Source organism: Lepisma saccharinum, chromosome 14 (assembly GCF_977018435.1).
Source record: "Lepisma saccharinum chromosome 14, izLepSacc3.1, whole genome shotgun sequence".
In the NCBI taxonomy this organism is placed as follows: domain Eukaryota; kingdom Metazoa; phylum Arthropoda; class Insecta; order Zygentoma; family Lepismatidae; genus Lepisma; species Lepisma saccharinum.
This window is the reverse complement of record NC_139242.1, coordinates 65,214,177-65,231,337: the sequence shown is the minus strand read 5'-3', so window position 1 is coordinate 65,231,337 and position 17,161 is coordinate 65,214,177. Positions and strand designations below refer to the sequence as shown.

Below are 17,161 nucleotides of genomic sequence, written 5' to 3'. Positions count from 1 at the left end.
ATTACTCATTATAGGGATACTGCCGAGACGAGACCCTGATCTTGTTCGAGCCTTTGGTAAACAAGTTATTACTAGACCTCGGATTTTTAGGTTCCTAAAATAAGCTCAAAAATCATAAAATAGGTCCTAAAAATCCTAATTTAGGTTCTAAGAATTCTAAAATAGGTTCTAAAAATATTAAATTAGCCTTTAAAAATCCTGATGTAGGTTCCAAAAAACTTAGAATGGTTCAAAGATCCAGAAAAATACTAATTAAGTACAATTGTTATAAACAAAATTTCAAAGGAACCGTTAGAAAGTTTAATAGATATATGTAACCATCAAAAATATTAATTTTTTAACCAAATTTTCATTTCTATGCATCATTTTCAAAATAGTCCACACAAATTATTGTAATACTAATACTTGTACTGTTAGCAAAAGTTCCTAATCGATATGATAAATGAATTATGTTTAATTTCCTGCACAATTCATAATATGATGATCTTTTAAACATATGCTTAGTCAATGGTGCAAATTTGAATGCTAGAAAGCCCCAAAAGTAAGCGGATCAAAAGTTTGCAGTTTGGACTGTGCAGGCAAAAGTGGCGCCAAACATTTTGTTTTGTTTAGAGCTTGAAAAAACATTATGTTGTTAGAGGGAGGGAAATCGGCAGAGAGTATGATTCAAACAAATTGGTCATTGAATTTTCCATTATCAAACGGAACAAATACCTCTGTGTGATGTAAAAATAATGTAAAACCTTAAAAAATATATAAAAACCTAAAAAAAGGTTTGATTTAGGCACAAAAGCCTATAATAAGTTCTAACAAGCAAGATAGGTTATTTTAGACACTATAAAACTTGATCAGTTGTTGCGTTTTTTAATGAAACGCTGACATAACTTGTTATTTCTTGGTTACCTGCAAAGGAAACAATAGGTTAAAAACCTAAAATCCGAGGTTACTTATTACACACAAAACTTATTATGTAGAAATTCAGGATACTGTGGGTTGTGTGCACGATAAACTGAAACTTAATTTGAACGCACTACTGGGGTGGGTACCTCTTTTTTGTGGATAGGTCGCGTATTTTGTTTATTAAATTTGCAAAGCTAATCGATGAGTAGCAACTTCGTGGCAGTGTGGTTAGCATAGCGGTAGGGTGGCCAACTTTCTGCCATGAATTTAAGGGAGATTTTGAACTTTCGACATTGAATATAAGTGAGATGTACTCTCGATAAATGTGCATTTTTAGTGGCGCGGCGTCACTCCAGTAAATGTTCATGGATGGATAAAACAACAATTTATATTTTATTAATATACGCCGTATTATTTTGCGGGTCACAATGCATATGAAAATTTACTAATTTGCATGTTTCTTAGTCCTAACCTATACGTATTTGTCCACTGATGGTGCAGAACCAAGCATTTTTTTAAAAAAATCATCTTGTGTAAATTTCAATAAAATTTCGCGATCATGATTGTTAGTTAAATATATGGGAGAAATAGAATGCCAGTACGGTACCCGGGAGGTTCCAAAAAATAGTTAATACGGGAGTTCCCGGGCAATGAGAGATTTGGTCACCCTAGCGCGTTACGACTCCAGGTTCAAATCTCGGGCTGGTCATGGATGTTCTTTGTGAGTGCCGCTTCATCAATTTCATCATATCATCACTCATTCTCATCGTTGCGATTAGACAAAAACGACCGAAAAGCGACGCCAAATAGCAAGAATCAAATCAAGATGAGTGACCACTAAGAACCTGTGCTGCATGGTTGCATAATTTCACGACAGTTTAGTTTGCGATGTTCGTAGCGTCCAAGGAAGTAGAAAAGAAATCGTGACTAGGAAAGGTTGCCTAAACAACCTCTGCACGCTGTGAAACTTTGTGCTGGGTCGCACAATATACATTGCATTGTATAGCTATATTATTATACGTTTCGAGAATGAGACTATAATGAAACTGCATTAGATTAAAGTTTTCGAGAAGGTTTTTCGATAACCGTTAACCTCCACACAAGGAAATATTATGGAGTCCTATCCACCAGACAGGCGAACTAACGTATGAATAGCTAGCTTACCATCATGACAATAGACATGTTTACAGGCACAGGTTGTGTGTGTTAGTGGGAAAATGCATCTCCCCGTGTTTATGGGATCCATACGAGGATCATAATCGTAAAATAAGTTGCACACAGCTCGTTATAACACATCTCGTAATACGCGGTGCATTGATTGTTCTCTTTCTGCGTGTCGCGTGTAATGTGGCATACAGATAATGCAGCTTTCGCATTTTTTCCTTGTCAGCGAAAAAATCCATTGTAACGTGGCCTCATTGAGTACAAAGAACAAAGCTGGGGTGTTATTGCGGTTCCTCTTTCTCTCTCTCTCTCTCTCTCTCTCTCTCTCTGCTCTCTCTCTCTCTCTCTCTCTCTCTCTCTCTCTCTCTCTCTCTGTGTCCGACAGGAAGAGAAATCCGAGGGATTATAGTCGTCGTGTTTTTCACATCGCGTCGAGTGGGAAGGCGAAGCGTGTGCCATTCCCATCACAAAGTGCTTTGAGAATGGAAGTCGCTGCCTGAGAAATTTTTTCGACGCCTCTCATCAATGCAGTCGCTGCAAATAGAGGGAGAACAATGTATAATTAAAGAAGGAGGCATTATCACATAAACAATGTTTCCAACAAAAGATGAATGGAAGCGGACAAGGAGGTGCAAATTGCGTAACTTACATTTACAAGGAAAAGGGTGTAAAGGCCAAAAAATGCATGTGGTGGTAATATGCTATCTGTTAACCATCATATTACCAGTGGCTTTGCTTTTGGTTTGTTTTGCAAAAGATGCATTGGACCCAACAGATTTTTACATGAAGATTATTGCTTCAAACCATGTTACATTACACCCTGCAACAGAGCAATGTCAGCATAAGTCTAAAGCGGGATGATACAAGAAAATACATTAGAATATGTTGTATATACAGTGCCTTGGTGATGAGAGTTTAGTTTTGATGTAATGGCTTCTGAGCGTTAAGGTGTGGTTTATTTGTACGAACTTAAATCTTTCGATGTTGTCATAATGTGACATCGTAGATAATATAGTAAAGAAGAAAACCCTTGAAGCTACCTTCGCGAAGTAATGTTATTCCTATTCCTCATAGAGTTTGTGACAAATGCAACAGTAGGCAATATATCCATATCTATTTTCAGTCTTGTTTTATTTTTTCGAATGGGCCTGCCCTGTGTTTTTTCTGAGAGAAGAAATCTCACTGATGCTGCGGAGTCCTCTGTTCCGTTGAGGTTTTCTTCAATTCTCGAACCTCACACATAAAGATCGAACGCGTTGTATGCACATTCCATAGACCTTATGTCTCTAAAGTTCAATGGATTTTGTTTCTATTGAGATTAACTTAAGCTAGTTTTTATTCTAAAGTAACTAACGATTAGAATATATTTATTCTGTCAATGGCGCAGGAACATTGTATCCCCTGAAAATTTATGTGACACGTCAAATATGTACAGTTTGTAGAAGTAGATTAGTAATATAAACTATATTTTCACCCATAATGTCTAGAAAAGAACGCATTTCCCATTTAGAAATATTATTTACATAAACGATCTGGCATATTTTCAATGTAGTGATTTTTGTAAGGAAGGTTTCAAGAAATGTTAAAATTTCTGAAACATGAAGCTAGAGAGCTTGCTCTGAGCTCATTTGAAGCCTGAGAAGTGGAAAAGTCAAATGATCATGAAGTGTTTTAATTTGTTCTTGGGTTATACCAGTAGTTTAAAAAATGGCAATATTCAAGATGTGCGCAGTGTTTTGCTAGTGGAAAGATACAGATTCCGTAAATTTAATTTTTAGAAATCGAAGATGATTGCAATTTAGGCCCAATCATGTGCTGATTCTCCACGTTCCCTCTCTCATTCATACACACACACAAACATATATCTCTGTGGGTGAGGAGAGATTTCTTGAGTGAATCTTGTGCCCCCTCAAATCCAAAACGTTCCTGCGTCGCTGTATTCGGTAGTTAGAGACGGAACTATACCTCTTCGCCACCCTTTGGGGCGAGCACGTTGAGTGTTCGACTCAGCAATCTCACTTCCGGTCATCGTCGTGAAAAATCTAGGTATTGTAAAAGCGACGTAATAACGAAATACAATATACAATGTATTTTGGTTTCCATTATATTGTTTTAAATAGATGGCACTACGAAACCCGGTATCCTGTGTTCGCTTCTTGGGTTCAGACGTGTAGCTATGTTGAAAGAAACATCAAATGAAGCAGGCCTATTTGGCAAAATATGCCGATAATACCGTATATTTTGAAAGTAAAAGTTATGGAGAAAACATGTTTCTGGATTAAACATGCATTTTATCAGCGAATATCGATCTTCTTAAAAGATGTAGCGTAGAACGATGAGAAAAGCAATTAAGTAGATCTCTCTTTTTTGTTTTGAATGCTTCTGCTATCGCAAGCATTCCTCGGAGGTTCCTACATTCACAGCTTCTCAACTCGACTCCTGCTGAAGTGACAAAGGATGTGAGAACTTCAACAGATGCACGGTGGGTGCATATGCTTTGCCAGAGCGTGGGGGGAAAAAAATGAGCTCTGGAGAAGCAGCAGACGTTGACCGATATCGCTAGGGGATGTCGAGCCCCTGAGAGAACCGAAACCCGCATCGCACCAATGACGAACCCGTCGCTGGTCGCTGATGGAATCCAACCGTCCTTCGTTGCTGCGAAAGCCTTGCAGCTGCTCGCACTACTGCAGAATCAACTCTTATGCGCCAGGTGTCTGTCGGAGGCCTTGTGGTTGCGGCTGTGCCGACAGCAGAGAAATTTCTTCTTGCATTCTAAAAAGGTTTTTTCTTTAGTTTCCATGTTTGAGGAAACAATCTGTGATAACATGTTAGGAGAGGTGCGGTTTACTTCACGACATTGCCGTAGATTTAGCTGAATATGTAACTTATCTGGATTAGCTGAAAGAATAGCGCTCTCGCCTTTGGTGAGCCGGGTTCGATCTCCAGTGGGAGCTCCAAAATTTCCATGTTGACTCGATGCGCTAACCACGCGTTATCCAATAAAAAGCCGTTTAGTAGGCTGTTGCGCCACCCCCCTTAAATTAGTAAGTGATTTATGTACACAGATACAAAAAGTAAAATTCTCCCCTGTACACTGAAGCATGCCATATAGGCAGGGCTCCAAACATTCATGGTCTCCATAGTGAAGGTAGTGTGATCAGCACCACCCCATGCGCCCATTGACGAGTTGATGGTTGAGCTCCACAGCTGCTTATACAGGAACATTAACGGGAAACGTTCTACATGAGATCACCCATCCCGGGCATCGAACCGACTTTACCAGGTCTCATTAATTTAGCTGCTTGATAAAACCCAGGAGTAAATTAATAGTCAAATGTACTTCGCAGATGTTCAGAACAAACTCTTATTGAAATCATCGTCGCGGTTAGCCAAAAGTTGCAGAAAGACGACAATAAATAATGCGAAGAATTGCGGCCAGACAAAGAAAAAGTATATTCAATCAGCTATTTTTTGTAGCTACAATATTTCAGTTTAACGTTTCGAATATTGCTTTCCGATAATGTTCAGTACTTGATTTAATCAATCGTTAGATAAAACACACATCATACCCATTTCATGAACAAGCATAGCAGAAATGTGATAGCCTATACATGACCGATTTCCTCACTTGAGTATTATGTCTGTACTGAGTTTCATGTCAGAAAAGAATTTGGTATTCACGGAGTCGCTCAGAGCATAGTGCTAATTACACCTTTAATTATTCGAAACGGCAGGGGTAGTTTCTTACTTAGCCTACGCTTCTATAAAGTATTTATAATATTTGTTATAATCAGTAGCGTACGCAGGATTTCATCAAGGGGGGTGTTATTTCGAAAACTTTCTACAAATTCACATTACCATTGTTTTATTATACTTTAATTAATTAATAATAAAAATTAATAATTCTTATAATTAATTAATTTAATTACTACTAATAATTACTACTAATGCAGCTGCTATTTATGAAAGATGTAAAAAATATTACATTTCTTTTGTTTCTTTGTTACAAAATAATTGTCTAGTCAACGGTTATTTGTATATGATAAGTGAGACATTTTAAGTGTGAAGAAACTCCATAAAACAAGCAAATATATTAAATGTATTGAAATAATCGAAATATGAAACTCATTCAAGAAGTCGCGCTGGTCTAGTCTGGCAACTTCGTGGGATATCCAGTTTCGATTTCCGGAATTGGTTGGAATTTATCCAGCCTTGTCTCCGCACCCAGCCTCATAGCAATGGGTACCTGACAGCAACCCTGGGGGGGATGAAGGCTGCCGGAGCATGGTGCTGATCACATCACCTGCAAAATAGTTCGAGATCGAGAATCTTTGGGGCCCACCACACCACTACGTGTGCCTTCATGGCAGGGTGCTATATGCAGGGGGGAATTTACATTACCTTTACCTATGGAACTCGCCCAGGATGATGATGAAGCGCGAGAATACATGTTGCTAAATAATAATTTGAATTATTATTCCCATGCAGCATGAAGAAAAACACAACATTGCAAACACAATCTAAGTGGCCGCAAAGTTCAATTTTGCAATTCTTTTTGCAAAAAGTCGCGCACTAACTCTCGCGAGAATTGTGAAAATTCCTTGCTTCGTCGCAGTGTGCCGACCTTATTGCATACGTTCTTCCCGGTACTGATTTCACATCCCCTTGTGAACTCTCAAGTGATACTGAATCTACATCCACATCATTAAATAATGTTGAAGAAATGCTTTGTGAATCACCTAGAAGTGATAAATGTGTTGGAATGTCTATAAACTTACTTCTCAATGAAAACATAGAGAAACTCATTCAAGAAGTCGCGCTGGTCTAGTCTGGCAACTTCGTGGGATATCCAGTTTCGATTTCCGGAATTGGTTGGAATTTATCCAGCCTTGTCTCCGCACCCAGCCTCATAGCAATGGGTACCTGACAGCAACCCTGGGGGGGATGAAGGCTGCCGGAGCATGGTGCTGATCACATCACCTGCAAAATAGTTCCACTGAGTCTATGTTTTCATTGAGAAGTAAGTTTATAGACATTCCAACACATTTATCACTTCTAGGTGATTCACAAAGCATTTCTTCAACATTATTTAATGATGTGGATGTAGATTCAGTATCACTTGAGAGTTCACAAGGGGATGTGAAATCAGTACCGGGAAGAACGTTTGCAATAAGGTCGGCACACTGCGACGAAGCAAGGAATTTTCACAATTCTCGCGAGAGTTAGTGCGCGACTTTTTGCAAAAAGAATTGCAAAATTGAACTTTGCGGCCACTTAGATTGTGTTTGCAATGTTGTGTTTTTCTTCATGCTGCATGGGAATAATAATTCAAATTATTATTATTATTATTATTATTACTGTCGCAAATCTTTAACTGTGATAAATTAGCCATTTTTAATTTTTTCTACAGCATTTTCCATAATATTTCAAAAGCTCAAGGGGGGTTTAAACCCGGTAACCCCCGCTTGCGTACGCCACTGGTTATAATGTTAGAACATTGTATGACAAAAATCAAATTATTGTAAATGTGAAAAGGGTTAGTCTAATGAATGATTTGGTGTATTTTACTTCGCTTTTCTGCCATTTTTGCATAATATCGAAGATTAAGATGACTAATGACGATTTTGGCCGACTTCTAAATTCCACCTATATTTACATGCATGCTTTTTGCATACAGTACTATTTAAAGGCAAGCTTTCTTTGGACATAAAATTCGGGCTCAATTATATATTTCAGCAATTTTTTCAAAATTTCTGAAATACAAGAATACCTTCATCTCTTGTTACTGAGTTCTATCACCTGTACTTATTTCATACGATAACGATGTGCATGCCTGTCAATCCAGTAGAAGCAATTTGTATTGCAGATCCCCTATCTGCCATAAACTCGCTTTCACCCTCAAAATAAAAATATAATCTTTTGCATTTTAGGAAATTGATTTGACTGTTAGGAGATTGATTTTTATTGAGAACAAAATATTCATATTAATATAAACACTTTCGACATACTGCTGGGAAACAAAACATTTTGTTTAATTTTTGTTTGCGAATGTTTTTTTTTTCCACCGAAAGAGAGATATAAACATTTAACAAGTTGTGATCTAAAATCCACTCGTCGTTGCTTTATCACGAAATCGAAAAATGTATGCATTTGTACATATTGCAAATATGTAATACAAGTCAGTCTAAGCTCTTTCCACTGTGGTATGTATAATTTTATTAGTATTGTTATTATTCTGTACTAATTTTCTACTTTCTTACTTGCAGGTCACCATTGCGAACTGAGAGATCATTGCGCTTCCAAACCCTGCCACAACGGCGCTGGTTGTGAATCTCTTGCGAACACGTACAAATGCTCATGTGCCCCAGGTTTCAAAGGACCAACTTGTGGGGATGATATTGACGAGTGTGTTGGGAAACCGTGCGTCCATGGGCAGTGCTACAATACTCATGGCTCATACAAGTAAGTAATCTAGTCGCTACAGTGTTTGTTGTATTATAAAGGTCAAATCTCCCCTGGCCATCTTGACTCAATTTTTCATGTTTTTTCTTTCTTTTGTCATCACAGCTTTAAATAAATCCATTAACAACATCAATTTAAGTAGTAATACCAAATGTGGAGTAAAATTACAGTTAGTTTTCGACTACCTGAATCAGACAAGGGATCATCTTAATTTAACGAAGGGAATGGCTATTGTTGATTACAAGATAATTCCCTGTATCGCAGAATAAACAAATCAAATGCTCTTATTCCTGTATGGGTCTTAGGCGCTTCTGAATACACCTAAATTAAGTAGAACATTAAAGACAACGCCAATGATAAAGTTATAATATCTGCCAATATTACCGTGTTGATGGCTTTGAATTCTTATGTTTCTTGCCGTAAAATGGCTCAAAAGAATAGCTTCTTGAATGGCGGCCATCGAGCACAGTGTTTAAATAATTTGCTCATGTTATGCATGCTTAATTGCGAGCGTGCTATCCTGATTTGCCGGATCTAGGAAACCTTTTATTGGTTGACGTCAAATGAACGTAGCATTGCCCCGCCATTGAAGTCGTGTGATGCTTGTAGGGACTCGTGTGTATGTGAGAGGGACGGAAAGGCAGAAGAAAGTGTGTTAAACTTGTTGCCGGAAACGCGACATGTATCTGCGTCGGTAGCAGTCGCAGATACAGCGGGTTCTTCCCACGCTGCAGCTATGGTGAAATCTTTCCAACGAGTTCCAACGGAAACGCCGGCGTTAATTTATATTCGAGGATTGTTTTACATTGACAATAACAAGTAGTTCATACGCTGCTGTCGCTGTTTCAAACAGGCTCCCGGAAAGTCTGTTTTTTTTTTGTTTTTTTTTTTTTGTTTTTTTTTGTTTTTTTTTTGCAACATTCGAAACGCTGCGCCATTCTATGCCCAGATTCAAGAAATAGTGTTGGTTTTTCGTTATTATTAGCGATTTCCATGAGTTAGTTTGATATCTGGAAGAGCAATTATCGACATTAGATGTTCGCAATTAAGCAAGATTGATTGGCGGTCGCTGTCTTCCTGCCGTCTTGCAATCAAGGTGCTCGAGGTTCGATTCACGGAGGAGGCACATGGCACACTGGTTCAGGTCCCAATTTAAACTGTAGGTCCCGTCCCGATTGCCCTACCAGAGCACAAAGTGGACTTGAACAACATTTTCAAGATTGTTGCATGATATAAAATTACTGCATGTTAATTGTGATTTCCATAATTGAACCGTATTGTACACACCTTTTTTACCCACAAGGCACAAAGCTGATAGTATAGTGTTCAATGCTGTCTGCTTGTAATCAAAGGGTCTTTATTTTTTCCTGTGGACGTATATTACTGTTTCAGTACCACCTTAAACTGAAGATCTAGCTCCGATTTGCTTCTTTGTGCATAAAAGCTGGTTTCCAATAAACCCATTTTCCTTTTTGCGAATCAGGAAGTTAACATCTAAACATCCCCCACCCCAACTCTTATTTTCCAAATTATCTGACATACCCTAGAAGTTGTGTGCGACTAGCTAATTTACAACCACTTTTATTCTAACTTCAGAGATTCTGCATAGTCATGTGGTTAGTGCTTTCTCTTTTGGTGCTAGCGGTCTCGGATTCGATCCCCGGTGGGAGCTACAAAAAATTGTCGGTGTTATTAACTTAGCACCGGAAAGATAATTGGGGAGAAGATTGAAAATAAGAAGTAGCGGACTGCGATCTCGAAAGACAGAAAACAGCGGCGATGGAACTTGTTCCTCTGACCACACGTCGCCAAACAAATTGCAGATTGTCTGGCTCTCCGAGGACTGTTGCGCCACTGAGTTTAGTTCCCATAAATGCGCTCTTAAACTCCGCGGATAAATCAGTGGCCAGAATATCCTGACATTTTCTAAGACCAGCGATTGTCCATGAGAAAGATCGGGAGAAGACGACGAAGAGTGGATTTTGTAATTAAAACAAAATACCTCATTACACACAGATAATTCGTTAGGTTGCAGATGTTACAGTCTTTCCCTTATACATATATGTCATCATTATGTACAGGGAGGTTATTTCAGTCGTTCACCGCCAGCGTGACGGCCGGTCGGCGGACTCTTCATGCAACAGGTCCCGGCAAATTGCGTTCAGGAGGTCCGTAACAGAAACCGCTTGTTTTGTAATGTTTCCACTTTTCACAATTACAGTTACAATTACAATTGAAATAAGCACGTACCTTGTCGCAAGGATGCTGTGTGTGTGTGTGTGGAAAAGGTGTCCTCCCAAATACAAATATTTCTGGCACCTTATTTCTGACAGAAAATCTTAGATTAGACATCGCTACTTTATCGTCAGTTGTCAGAAAGGGGAGACAGCATCCCGGCGCATAAAGCAAACCGAAAGCGTAAAATGATATTTAAAAGTAATAATAATGATGATCACTAACCTCGTGTGTTATAAGAGATGTTGAAAATGACCTCCTTTAACAGCAATACAACACGTTTCTTAGGTTCAAGAGATCCTGTCTATCGTAATTCCCTGACCACTTTTCTGCAAGAATTCGTTTTCACGTAATTATCGTACATAAAAACTCTCTGTTCAAGACTATATTTGTTTAACGACATAACTAATGAATGAATAACAATTAACACACAATAAAGCACTAGCAATAACACAGTATAAAAAAACACGCGTAACTGATAAACGCAAACAGAAGTGAACATGAGGGTACGGTACACTCACTACGTCTGGTAGACGACAGTGTTGCTAACCATTTTTCGGCAATGTCCCTACAACTGACCAAATGTCCCTACGCCAAGTAAAGCGACTAAAAAAATTATCACCTCATGAGCATGCAAAACAGAAGATAAAATATACACATTTACTTACCAAATCTTTCTGCTCGGTGCTTCCACAATTAATGAAGGAGCGAATTTACATTTGCCTATCCTAACTTAACCTAACCGTACCTGGAAGCGGCCCCGGCGCCTACCCAGCGTCGAATAACATGGGTACCTGGGGGAAACCCTGGGGGGTAAAGGCGGTCAGGGGCGTGATGCTGATCACATCACCCCCACTCACGACCGGATCAAGAAAGTGTGGGGCGTTACCCTCACACCCCCTATACGCCTTCATGGCGTGGTGCTATGCACAGGGGAACACTTTACCTTTTTTGTACCTGAATGGTTCGTGGGGCTATCCGTCAATGGTTTGTTGGGCTACCCGTTTTTCGAGCCCAAATTTTAACTATGTTTGCCTTGCCTAACCTAACTTAACCTAACCTTACCGAGAATGCTCAGTGGGGCTATTCCTGAATGGTTTTGCGGTAATTGTGATTACGAACCGATAAAAAATATTTTTTTCGTAGCACTTTAACATCATCGAAGACGCCATTTTCGTATCCTGCAATTTTATGATTGATGTAATGTTGCCAAATTTACCTGTAATCAAATCAGTTCTTCTACATCGTGATTGTCGCTGTCACATGTAAGCATGTTCTTTGGGCAATATACTGAAATGAATAAGTTTATTAATTAGCCCTCCTGCACACTCCACCTAACAATCTGTATAACATTAACAACTTTTTTACTGTTCTCTTCCGCTATTCTTACACAATCCATGCTCTCCAAGTATGAAATCAACAGTGTGGCAACGCTGTAGACAGCGTAACTAATTGTAATTTGTTCATATCAACAAATATGGCTACCATACTTGTATACGGAGAATCATTGCGAGAATTGAAATGCTTATTTTACAACTTTTACACGTTAATTAACATTTTTTCCCCCTCACCCCAACATGTTAACTTGAGATAAATTATCACGACTAATTATTTCGTGAGTATAAGACGTAGCATAGAAATTACAGAAGGGTCCGGTATTGTAAATTCTTGCCTTAATGAATAATAGGGGTGTGCGGGACAGAATGTTTTGGGTGGGGACGGGATCGGGACGGTAATTTTTTTAAATCCCGACATTCGGGACTGAAAAATTTGCAATTTCCCGACCAAGTCGGAAAATTTTCGGGACGGGAAATGTTCGAAATTTCCCGAAGCACTGGAAATCTCGAATTTTACAAGTCATTTTCACTTTAAGTGATTGTTTTTGCATTTCTAGAATAAAAACTTACAATTTTCGATAAGTTCCAGAAACTTACAAGGCAGAAAACGTCGAGAATTAACGACTTTTTAAAGTAAAGGATCCCGCACACCCCTAATGAATAACGTTGAGTCGTTTACTGTTGATTATGTTATTTGAAGTCATACATGCTGCTGCTGTGCAGAGATAGATGTTGGTTGGTGATGCTGTATTTCCTGCAGTCTTTAACAATTCTGGTCCCATTTTATTTCCCTTTTTTGTTTTTGTATCACTTAACATTGAAAATATTCTTTCCGTTTCCGCTTTAGAATGTGGCAATGTTAGCACTATTTTCGCGAGAGTGGAAATGTTTTCAAAAAGGAACTTGCCTTGAAAGTTTTTGGTAACCGATAACATGTTCCAAAATTCTCATGGAGATTTGTTAGTTAGTTCTTTTTTCTCCTCTTCGCTAAAGTATCCAGATAAACTAATTCATAAAATGTCATTTACCAAGATTGAAAAAAGTACCTACGTTTTCCCTCATTTGGCAAAATCTGTCCCTGCGTTCCTACGCGGGCGAAATTTAGTGAAAAGTCCCTATGCTTAGGGACATGTCCCTACGGTTGGCATCACTGCCGACACGTGCAGTATGAAGCGCCCTCTCGCGGCTGACAGACAACTCACCCAACCCCCGATAAGCTGCCGGCGCTGTCGCGACAACTGAGGATAAAGTAGCGATGACTAATCTAAGATTTTCTGTCAGAAATAAGGTGCCAGAAATATTTGTATTTGGGAGGACACCTTTTCCACACACACACACACAGCATCCTTGCGACAAGGTACGTGCTTATTTCATTTGTAATTGTAACTGTAATTGTGAAAAGTGGAAACATTACAAAACAAGCGGTTTCTGTTACGGACTTCCTGAACGCAATTTGCCGGGACCTGTTGCATGAAGAGTCCGCCGACCGGCCGTCACGCTGGCGGTGAACGACTGAAATAACCTCCCTGTATAAGGATGAAAGCAACATGATTGGAAAACGGTGATAAGACTTTTTTTCAGTTCCCGTGTTCTACTGAAACCGTTGCTTGCGTTGTAATAGTCTTGCAGGGTATATCTTTATTTTACACAAATCTTCAATAAAGTTCACAGTGGTGAGATAAGGGTTGATTAAACGTATTTGCCTCTTAACTAAATACGAGTGTAGCAAGCAAGGAAGTGGTTATCTAAGAAGGAGATAAGAAAAGAGGTGTTTTGTAAGAGATGGAAAAGCTACCGTTGGCAACCTGAATCAAACAGTCGGTGCATTTATACAATCACACCCAAGCTTCTCCATCTGTCGCAACCAGCTTTTCGTAATGAATCAGTAGAAAGATGAAACTTGAAGGCAATCGCCGCGGTGGCTTGTCGAGGATATCGCCATCGAAGGTTCCGCGTTCGAGACTCGCACATGGCATGGATCAGTTTCGTCTAATTATAATTCTCTTCGTCGCAGTAAGTCATGAGTGGCAGAAAAGAGACGTAGGTACAAGAAAAATCCCTATCCTGCCTTCCGTACTTTCAGACACCTTCTGCAGCTTCCGGAGATCTGAGGGAAACCCTCCGGGCAGATATTTAAGAGTGCGAGTTTCCGTTTTCCAAAATGTTCGTTCGTGAATGGAAGATGCTATATATTGTCGCTGCACAAAGATGCATGCACACCGCGCAATTGGTGGTCACCCATTTCGATTTGTGGGAATGGCCCGGCCTAGACTCGCGTGCGATCTTGGATCGCGTGCCCCGAAATTTGACTTTTGTCCGAAGGTACGCAATACCCGATCACGAATCCCTCGAGATGGGGAGAATTCGGAGCTCGGGAACCGCCGTGAACGATGGGAAAAATCGGTTTCTGAGAGCAGCGACATTGGACGCATTGCACGCAGGAATCCCGTTCCGTCAGCATCCCATCGGTGTCACGCATGCGTTCGCGCTGAAAGGGTCTTCGATTGGACAACGGCCGTTTCGGAAATTGCACATTAACGCCGTGTTTCGGATTCACGTCATCGAGTCTTGTGGGAAAATTTGGCCGCGATTCGTGGTATTCGTTGGGCGTAACCCTTCCTAAGGTCGGCAGTACTATGAAAGGTGGGAACGTATTTACCTTTCTACTTCCAGCGAAATGCACGGTATCGGTACTACCATTAATTACAACGGTTCTTCTTGTGCCTTGCGAAAACGTTGAAGTCGGAAGAATGTAAAAGATGTATACTTTTCCAAAATATGTCTTTCCAACTCACAACAATTTTTCTGATTCCCACGCAATGAAAAAGTGAAAGCAAAGTTCCAGGTCAATTATGCATCCACGGATCAGTCAATATTGCTAAATTTTGGTACTAGATTATATGCAGTTCCAACCTAATGAACTTATTAATGCTGTGAATCTCTCATTCAAAAACTAATCGAGCCTGTTCATCGTCGAATTTTGTGCCTCGTTAGCATATTTGGTGACTGATGTCCTGGGAACTCTGTTCGATTTTCCTTAAGGAAGTGCAAGCAAGGCATAAAAGTAACTGTTCTTCTCCCATCCAAAACTGATTAAGGTGGAACTGGGTGGTGATGGGACTTCTTGCGACCAAACTGTATCACTCTTCTGTGGTAAATAGTTCCATATAGATGTAATGTATGAAGACTGGAATGAAAATAACATGTATATGTAATTTTCGTCTAGTATCCACAGGAGAGTGCCGTCGACCTTCTATGACCTCTTTCCGGGTGCTCATGTAAATATAACTAAAATTGTTACGATTGTTCTTTCTTGCCTCCACGATGGTGTAGTGGCAACGCTGTCTCCTTGTAATCAAGGAGTTCCGTGTTCGTTCCCCGGCGGAGGCATAGTGAGTGGTACGGACCCCACTTTAAGCTGTAGGTACGGTCCCGATTACCCTATACGAGCGTAAAGTGGACCTCCTAGTATAATTAATTTTGTGCCCGGTATGACGAAATTAAAATCTTCGCAATATTTGCAAACGAAACGAAAATGTACGCTCGCCACCATGTTGAGGCTATCTAGCCTGCCCTTCTGGACTTTCACACTTCACCCGTAGTGAATGATTCCCGTTCCCAGAAAAAAAAAATCAGGGAGAATGGTTAGAATATGGAACTGAAACGCATTTTACCTTTTCCTCTCAACTTTTTAAAGGGATATTTAAATAAAAATGTTATTTTCTTTTTCGTCATTTATTTTCAAGAATGTTGGTCAAGCTTGCTTCACTTGAATCGCAAGCAATGTTGAAGGCACAACATTTAATCACTAGTATGTTAAATCATTATAGCCTGGAGAGCTACTTAAAAGTACTTGGGAAAATCTGGTAAAGTGGGAAAGTTTGGTTTTGCAAAATGAGTGGGAACCCAGACTGCGAACCTATATTTTTCCAGCGTGCCTACAGCACATTTTCAAAAATCATTCGTGTTTCGCCGTTTTCTTACTCTGAATTTAACAAGTTTTTATCAGTCGACTGTGAGTTGCAATTGTGGTCCTCAAAGTATAGACCACCCTTCAAGAATGAAGATCTGTTTTAACCTGCGATTTGCAAGCTATAACCGGTGGTTGGTCGTACTGTGGGAATACGGCAGGACCAGAGGCGTTGTTTAACGTACGATTAGCGATCCATCGTTTCGCAAGGGGTTCGAGATATCAATCGAAACAGTTCTTCGTGGTGTGGAAACATCTTTGTCGTGCTCACACTTAGGTCCCGGTGATGCACGCTCGAGTTAAAGCTTCGATAGAACTTTCACGGCTGTCTAATGCATTTGTCATTCTCCACACATTTCTACGCGGTCTTCACGTCAGCCTCGGGGGAGTTCACGGTATTGGTTGAAATCGAAGAGACTGCTCGGAATATTTTACTGTTTCCCCTTCCTTCGAGGTAAAGAAAAATGTCCTTAAAAAACAGGTTATGGACCAAAAAATGATGCGTAGCTGTGAGCGATTTGTTTCGGCGCGGGGAGTAAATTACAGTGTTTGCATACCTCACGGCGTAGTCGGCTGGGCTGCGCGTGTGAATTCCCTAGACTTGTTAGCCGGGTTCAGAATCACAACCACGAAGCCTTGGAGAGTGGCTCCCAGCTTCTATGCTGGGTGTCTACTTATTCCATTTCTCTCAATGGTCTGTTCTTGGATTCGTGAACAGGTTTTAACATGATGTTCCAGTCGTGGCCTCGAATTCTCTGATTCTTTCTCGGGTCTCCCTGCTAGACTCTTCTTGTAACCAAAGTGTCCCGCTTTCGACTCCCGGTAAAGTCACGTTTTATTTCCTATCCTACTCGGTCGGGTACCGATAGATATTTGTGAATAAAGTGACGTTGCGACACTTCTCTAGTACTTATTATACGGTTTCCATTTGGCTTTATTTGGAAAGAGGGGATTATTCTCCATTGATTAGCATCTTTGTATAAAATTAACTTTGGACGAAAGTTTTTTCGTTCGGGTGGTCAGCGTAACTCTGCGAAGCCAGAGGTTCTATGTTCGAACCCTAGGTAAATAATTTGCTGTATCATTGTATTTG

The 17,161-nt window shown here is 39.9% G+C and overlaps 1 protein-coding gene across 1 annotated transcript in view; it reads left to right on the top strand.

The window, feature by feature from the left end:
* Positions 1-17,161, top strand: part of N (neurogenic locus Notch protein) — a 107,896-nt gene that overhangs the window by 56,412 nt on the left and 34,323 nt on the right. The window contains exon 4 of the mRNA XM_083135820.1: positions 8,331-8,526. Within this exon, the coding sequence (XP_082991946.1) occupies positions 8,331-8,526 (196 nt within the window). The remainder of the gene's footprint in view (positions 1-8,330; positions 8,527-17,161) is intronic.